The 8735-nt window shown below is 38.1% G+C and overlaps 1 protein-coding gene across 7 annotated transcripts in view; it reads right to left on the bottom strand.

The window, feature by feature from the left end:
* Nucleotides 1–5254: 5254 nt before the first annotated feature.
* The window catches only part of tead3a (TEA domain family member 3 a), a 96210-nt gene continuing 92729 nt past the window's right edge, over nt 5255–8735 (bottom strand). For all 7 annotated transcript variants that reach the window (XM_088920809.1, XM_088920811.1, XM_088920806.1 and 4 more), the window contains one exon: nt 5255–8237. In XM_088920809.1, coding sequence (XP_088776935.1) covers nt 8124–8237 — 114 coding nt within the window. In that variant the 3' untranslated portion in view covers nt 5255–8123. The remainder of the gene's footprint in view (nt 8238–8735) is intronic.

Raw genomic sequence — 8735 nt, 5'->3', positions numbered from 1 at the left:
AACATTTTTTGGGTTATTTAAAGTGCATGGAAAGAAAAAGGTTAATTCATTAGACAAAGCTGTATTTTTGTAAATTGTAAATCAAACTACATCTGACTAAAAGATTATATTATGGTTTACATATACAGTATATACAGTATGGTTAAGTTCACACCTAAAACATATTAATATAAACCACATCTCACAAAAGTGTTTATTCAATCAAAAATTGTAACACTAAAATAATGTTACATAATAATGTGCCAATTCATGGTGAATTGACACTGAATGAGTTGATTGGTTTTCAGAAAACAAAAGAGTCATATTTATTCAAACCTGCCAGGAAGAGGACACAAGTTTATCTTGCCAGCAAGAGTTGTAAAGCAAGTAATTCTGGAGGCAATTGTTGGTGATCCTTCAATAACCCACCATTTTTAGGGTTCAAAAACTACCATTCACCTTTGTCAGCATGAATGTGTCATTTATGAACATATTTCTGAAACAGCCTTTTCTGAGAGTGAGCCATAAAAAAGCAAATCAAATTTGCCAGGCAGCTGAATGATAATTAATACCATGTCTTATGGTCAGATGACATGAAAACTGAATTTTTTAAACACGCTGATCAATGTTATGTTAGACATGTTACATCTTGTTGCTTGCGGTGGTGTAAGCAGCAGTCTGTTTTCATAAGGTGAACCCGCACCCTGGATGATACAGTTGAGAGAACCAGGGAAACAGTAGGAAGCACATTTACAGGGAGTCTGAGCAGGCAGTGCACACAAAGATGGCATGGTCCTGTAGTCTGTGGTCAGAAGCTACCAAGGATCAAAGCCACGAAGAAACTGTAGAAAAGCAGAATGGAATGTGCAAGAGACAAGGTCCAGAAACTGCCCAAGCAAGACCATAACTAGGTCCAGGAATCAAGGGTGAGACAAAGGTTGGGTCTTGAGAATCCAAGAGATCTCTGAGCCAAGAATACAAAGCTAGAAAGCTAAGATTTAGACCACATGCTAGAGAGCAGACTCTATACCAGAGCCACATGTACTTTGAGAGCATCCCTTAAATCTTCTACACCTGCGGCGAGTGAGGTGTGATTACGAACAGGGGATACAGGTTTCATGACGGAAAGAGTTGAAAGAGTGGTAATGAGCACTGAGTGGCAACTGAGTGGATGTACTGTATGCCTGGCTACCATAGAAAACCGTAGCATTCCAGCAAGAATGAGCCTGACAAGACATAAAGAAGTTAAAGTTGCCCACTTTCTGTGATGTTTTTTTGTTGTTTCAGATCTATGGAAGCCCTAGTTCAGATAGGGTGAATCATGAATTGTAATGTTTTTTGGCCACAAACACCTGGTTCCCTCTGGCAAGAAATTCAAACTTGGCTGAAAAGGGACATCCTTGCTTGACAGTAATCCAAAGCACATGTGCAAATCAACCAAAACAGGTTTAACTGTTCACAAAATAAATGTTCTCATTTAGCCACCTCAATTTTCATGCTTCAATCAAATATTTGGAGTTGAATATTTTACCTTATATTGGCCTTGAATTCAATATGCCAGTTTACTAAAGGATCTGAAGGACCTAGAGCAACTTTGTTTGGAGGAATTGTGAATGGTGAATACATCTGAAAGATACTGTAAGGGTTTAAGGTAATAGATAGGGGTAAGACTGGGCACTTCACACTGAGTAGCAAAACATGGATACAACTGGAAATTAATTTAGGATGCAAAATAGGAAATGTTTATTAAAACAAGTTGTATGTTTGTAAAACTACAAACCTGTTTTTTTATGTAGTGAGTACCTGGAACAGGCCCTGCAATGTGGCTGAAGCCCAACACTGCACTTTTAAGAAATGGTTGAGCAAACTTTTAGTTTCACTCAGCTCCTAAGCTACCAAATTAGCAAAATGGGCTGGATGGCCTCCTGATCCAAACAATCACAAGCAGTTGTCTACATTAGTCATGATCTGAAGTAGAGAGCTGGCAGCTCCTAGACCTCCTAAAGGAGGAGTCTGTAGCATAGAGCATGGAGAAGCACATAATTGCCATGCAGATGTCACCTAGGCAACAGGTGGCCAAAGATCTGGTGGAGTATACTTGGGAGTATTCCCATGTGAGGAGGCAGTTTGTTTCATAAATCTTTAAAAGATGTTGTCTATATCTAGCATCACAAATACTGTTCAGACTGTATCCTGGTGTTGAATAGGTAGTTACAAGGGCAGAATGTTGCCAAGTCTCAGGTAATCTATTGTCCAGAACAGGTGTGCAGGCTTGTCTGGATTCATTACAACCTGGTGCAGTCAAAAGGCTGAAAGGACAGCTGGCTTGTTCAAATAAATGTCTTTGTTCCAAAGACTGGGCATCAGTGAATCCATGACAGGCTCATGGTGATACAGACGCAGTGTTTCGCTTTGTTATGGGCAATAAAAAAGACAGACTTTAAAGCTACAAGTCACACAACTGTGAAAGTCAGTGGCTCAAGGTAGCTGTATTAAAGCTTATTGGTTGTGGGGTTTATCTTATGAAGAGGTAAGCAGTGAGAGCCTATGGTTTTGTTGTTGATCCCATCAAGGCAGGTTGATATTGGCACCTGGAAGACTTTTAGCAGTTTTTGGCATGTGGTTTTCCCTCATCAAGGTGCTGGATCTTCCATAGTTGCTGCGTGAACATCAGTACTAGTGTGGAAAACCATAAGTATTTAAAATGTTTTTTTTAGCTAAACCCCTTTTGAGGGGACTCAAAGACCGTCGGGAGACAGAGGAGGGAGGGAGAGGTGAATGAATGTGGCAGAGGAAGTTTTATTTGCCAAGGTCACTATGAAACACAGCGGTAGCAGATGCACATCTAGAATTGTTCCAGTTATTTACTCATCCATCTAGGTATTCCATATATGCAATGGCATAAGACTATTGAAAATAAAAGAAAATAATACTGCAAATTGCAGTGACACCACACTACAGCGTTTTTGTACCTTTAGCAAGAAAAATTGCACACACAATATTTCCTAAAGGTCTCAGATGTAGCACACATGCATCCAGAATAAAAATTACACACCCCTGGCCACACACACTAAGCGTGATCTCTCTTTTTTCATCTTCACCCATTTTGATAAGCGGTGTGTTGAGACAAAGCCCTAGAATTATAGGGACATCCTGCAATTTCTTACTGTGCACATTGAGACTAGCTGTCTCGCTGTTCCAATGCTCTGAACAGACCTTAGGCTCAATGGTGGGGGTAGGGGAGTCATGTGCTTTACTGCAAGCAGAGTGCAAGGTCTTTAAGCAGAGACTGATTGTGCCAGTAGCGGGTGTCTGTGACCTGAGACTTGAAGGTGATTGCTATGTTTTGTTGGGCTACAGTACCAGTGTAATGCCATAGAGCTAGATAGTTTATACAAGTTAATGAGTTTATACGTGTTATAGTTATATTGGTAAATACCATCTTTATTTTTTATAAATGTATGAAATGCATTACCAGGACTGGCAGTGGAGACATTAGATACTTGGAATCAAGGTTACAGTGATTCACTGAATGTATAAGAAAATGGCTGTTTTGGACAACTGAAATACATACTGTACATCATATTATCACTTTCAATAACTGCTTATCCCATTCATGATCATTGTGGCCCAGAGCCTTTCCTGGGAAGCTCTGGGTACAAGTTGGGATACACCCTGAATGGGAGGCCAGACCACAACAGGGCACACACACTCACACCATGGCTAATTTTCCCAGAAGCCAATTAACCTACAGTACAAGCCTGTCTTTGGACTATTGGAAGAAACTGGTTCATCCAGGGAAAACTCATGTTTTCTCTGGGGAGAAGGGAGAACTCCATGTAGAATGTACCCAAAGTCCAGAAGTTAACCCAGACCCCTAGTGCTGCGAGACAGCAATGTTAACTACTACGCCACTATGCTGCTCTCAAATACATGCAGTGCTGTGCAGACATATTCAAAACCATGCACAGTTGTTGTTTTAAACTTGAATTCATCACACTTTGAAATTGCAATTAATATTATTTGCACACCCTACTTCACCCATTCAAAGTAAAAAAAATGAATGGAGTTTGTTATGGACAACATTTGCAGCTGACATCTTCAGTGCACTCCTTAAAGCCTTGCTAAAAAACCCTAAAACAATAGGTATTGTTTGACGTTTCTGCCTTCCTGTAGGTGGACTAAGAGGCAAGTAATCTTAAATGATAAGAGGGGGTTTCTGGTGACTTTGGTTACTTAATTGACAATCATCAGTACCTTAGTACAGCCATAGAACAGCATACAGAGAAAGACGACACAGGGACAGAAAAATAGGAGAACACAGAAAGAAGTAACATCATTAACATACTCCCTTTCCTTTAAAATTGTGTAATATGAGAAGATCTAGTTCTGATCAGTCTTGCAAACCAGATTCTGGCTAAGTAAACTGAACATTGACAGCTTGCAGAAATTTCGAGGAATTTCTGATTACAGGGGTAGAATTCTGAATCAGCAGGACTTAGACCTCTGAAATGCATAGATTTGTACATATGTGTTATTATATAAATTTGTGTGGGGTGTAGTTGTGCTGTTACTAGGGAGCACAGTGGTGCAGTTGTTAGCTTTGCTGCCTTGCACCGCTGCGCCCTGGGCTCAATTCCTGACCTGATATGCTGTTTGGAGTTTATACTGTATGTTCTCACCTTGTACACATGGGTCTCTTCTGGTTGATCTGGATTCCACCCACAGTCAAAAGATATACTGGTAGGTTAATTGGCTTCTGGGGATATTGGGCCAGATGTGAATATGTGCATGTCTGTCTATTTGCCCTGGGATGGACTGGCATCCCATGCAGGGCATATCCTGCCTTGTGCCCTTTACTTGCCAGGATAGACTATGGCTACCCTGTTAGAAAGGGTTAGAAAATGGATAGATAATAGTACATAATTACCTTATGTTAAATTCTGTTTTACAACCTGGAGTAATCATGGAGGCACTTGAAGTACTTAATAATTGATTCCACAGTCATGCTATTATTATTGATAAATGAAACATTTATAAAATCTTCTTTTGAGTTTTCCATTTTCACTTCTCTTCAGAGGCCACCTTCTGAATCAGGTCACTTTTTTCATATGAATATACAGTATAAAGGGTTAGACAGCATAGATGCAAAAAAGACTCAACTTCACCACCCACTCAAACATGAGCACTCCTTCAAAAGAGTGCTGTAGGTGTAAAAATGTCCTCAGTCTGATCTAAAGGCAATAAATGTGCAATTAACAAATGCTTCCTGTGTTTCTAGAAGAAAATGGCTCCAGAGGCACCATGCGTTTTTATTGGTAGATTATACATAATACACTGATTATATGATACAACCCCTCACATTGTAGACAACAGAATATACAAGAATACACTGCACAATTGGGAACCAAGGCCAGACTGCATCACCACATTAGAAAAAGTTCCCCTCCTCCCCCATTTAAAATACATTAAACATACCTCATTTGATATCAAAAACATCAGCACACACCATTTCCAAAGGAAGCTTTAGCTTGTCAATACAGAAGCTCCCACTGAAAGTCTCCAAAAAAGGCTAAAAAAAATCAAATACAAAAAAGCCATCCAAGAAAGGCACTGCATCAGTAGGCACATGAAAATAAAAGTCCTAAGAACTGTGTTTCACAGACATTGTCAGTTATGTTCCCAGGCCCTTCAGATTGACTAGTGTCGTTATCATTCCAGCATCAGATCTTCAGTCCTCTGCTCAGGTCTTCCTCCACTATTTACGCAACACATGCAGGAAATGTAGTTTCCCTCTCTCACCAACTGCTGCTCAAAAAGGGTAACCTTAATCACTTCCCCCAATCTAACACCCACAACCCACCCCCTTAAATAACAATTAACAGTCACAATACAGCACAGTGACAACAGCGGAGACCAAAACAGGCAGCTAAGAGTTACAATTAATATTGCTACTTGACAACATCAGAAACTAAGGAAAGGAAAAGTACTGTGGTTTTAGGACACTCACAGCCTGGGCAAATCTAAGTCGTGTTTGATGCCTTTTGTATTTCATTTACTTCACTACAAAGCACATTTACTTGTACCTAAATACAGATGTACTACAGAGACGCCAACTGTGATCCCATTTCTTTCTTTTATTGTGTGCATGGCCTTAGTAGGCTTTCATTGCACACTTGTCCACTGTTAGGAAGAAAAAATCTATTTGGTCAAGGCAAAGGGCACCAAATGTAATATGAGCTGCTATAATTTACACACAGAAATTTAATTTAGATTACTTTTTTGGTTTACCAAACACTGGACACTGAACCTGGCACCACGTAATTCACAGATTCTCATTCAGAATGCACACATAATGTGTACAGATATTTTTACAGAAGCAAACACAGGAAACTTTCCCAGATGTGAGTTTTCAGTTCCTGAGTTGTACATTCTGTTGTTTGAATTGACTTAAGGAAAAGCCCAACTTACAATAAAGCAACATATAAAACCTGGAAATGACTGACACTGTGAATCTAAAGATAGGATTTTCCACAGAAGCATCTACTACAGAACAATCTGTAAGAGTTGTATGTATTTAAAAAAATAAAGATCAAGTGAAGCCCAAAATGCTCTTTTATGCATTATATCACATTTTTGCACTGAAATAGCATCATATAGGGCTTCTTTAAAATGCTATTTCTCAATGATGTCATTTTCTAAAATATAAATATATCTTAGAAACTGAAAAAAGATTGATAAACATCAGTGCTTCTTCATGTACAAGCATTGATATTCCCACACACAAAAAAACAAACAAAAGCCATTGTCTCTGTGCTGTCTATGCTATTTCTGAGCATTTGATAAAAGATACAAAGACACCCACAGACTATTCCTATGTAACATGTCCTCCCACAGCTTACAAGCTTTATATTAAATTGATAAGTCCATGTAATGGCAGCTTAAAAATATTTTACTTTAGTCTGGGTTGAAATATACAGTACCCCCTTCTATAAAGATAGAATTAAAAAAAACTTAATGTTTGAAAGTAAAAAATACACAAGGTAATGGTAACTGTGTTACAGTCTAAATGAAACCAATAAGTGCTGGGACTCTCTGGGTCAGAGGTTACAAATGCTACCCAATCCTAGCTTTCCAAACTGCTCTCTAGCCTTTTTGAAAAAAGAATGCACCAGGAGGTAGAAATATTAGGCACAAATTTAATCTGCATTGTACTTATTAAAAAGAAATACAGCAAACAAACAATAATTAAAACCCTTTTGTAATTTTCTACAGCCAATTCCCAAAAAGGAAAGGCTGAACTATGTACAGAAGCCCATTTGCTTTAATGTGTTTCAGTTAAATTTGACAAAGGCTCATAATCTTCAGCTCCTGCTTTGTTTAAATGATGTGGCCGATGAGAGCATTCAGAAATCCAGAATCTTAATACTAGGCAATTACTTGTATTAATCAAATTTCTGTTGTTTTGTTTTCTAAAACTAAATTTTAGCAGAGAAGAGGTAGTCATCAGTGTTGAAAGGTGCTCCAAAATGAGCATTCACAGAATATTTAGAAAAGGGTACTACTATACTGCTTCACCTATCCACGTACCATTCCACACTTAAATTTGTGAGCCTTCTCTACTGAAGCTGAAGGCAAACAACATATATATCCCCTCTTTACATGCTCTTTTGAAGGCCATTCACTTTACTTGAGCCTCTTCAACTTCTGCACCTGTTCTGTTTAACCACAGGCCTCTTGACTTGAGTGGCACTAGGTCCAATTTGTAAGGAAGGCTTTTGAAACTCCAACACATTCTTTAATTCTTATACCACCTTATTCCGTCTTCCCTTAGCACAGAAAAAAAGATTAACAACATCCCTGAAAATATATATGTTTTAAGGAAAATTACTGATGCAACCTGCTTATTAAAAAAACATTTAAATATAAAAAACAATTTGCCCTTACACAAAGTAGTGCATAGTTTTGTTTTTTTAAACTTCATAAATTCCTATTTTACAAAATTTGTTATGGTAATAGAAAATACCCACCGTGCTATAAAAGATTTTTTGTAAGTTTCACTTTTCTGTATTTTTTTTCTTTTTGGCTTTATAAATTTTTTGTCAGGCAGCACAAGGACAGCACCCACTTCTCACAAGGACCTCTTAGTCCTTGACAAGCCGGTAGACATGATATTGAGCCCCATGTTCACTCGTTGAGACTTCAAACACAAATGCTATGCAAAGCAATGTTTCTTGGGTGTCCCTGTTTGTCACAACCTGAAGGAAAGAAAAACAATGAGGTTTGTAATTAAATGGCTTTATTTTGAGTCATAATCCTTAAAGTGCAAAAAACTAAGCATCATTCTATAACCAAAAAACAAAAAATGATTCTTTGGTGTTCATTCTTTTACTTTTACATCTTCAAAGCAAACTACAGTATTGCAGTAAAGAATAAATGTCTTTCACTTGCCACTTAAAAAGAAAATGGTAAGTAAAAGACAAGTACTACAAAAGGCAAAAAAGGTTACACAGGCTAAAAGTTGGCTGAGACCACTGCTGTGAATATATTTCCTGTATGGTACTGCTTTTTTCTTTTGAATTCAATTTCCAAGTCATCCCTCCTCCTTTTTAATTTTTAATTAAAAGGCCAAAATCCCAGTGTCTACTCACAGCTGCAACCCACTCATAAATAAATAAGACTATACAGTTTAAGCAAATGATTGTCCTTCTCTCTACAAAACTGAAGCCTACAGAGAGAATTCAGAACTAATGTCC

The sequence above is a fragment of the Atractosteus spatula genome, chromosome 7 (genome assembly GCF_055471065.1).
Source record: "Atractosteus spatula isolate fAtrSpa1 chromosome 7, fAtrSpa1.hap1, whole genome shotgun sequence".
NCBI lineage: Eukaryota > Metazoa > Chordata > Actinopteri > Semionotiformes > Lepisosteidae > Atractosteus > Atractosteus spatula.
The sequence above is the reverse complement of the archived record's forward strand: the minus strand, read 5'-3'. Positions and strand labels throughout refer to the sequence as shown.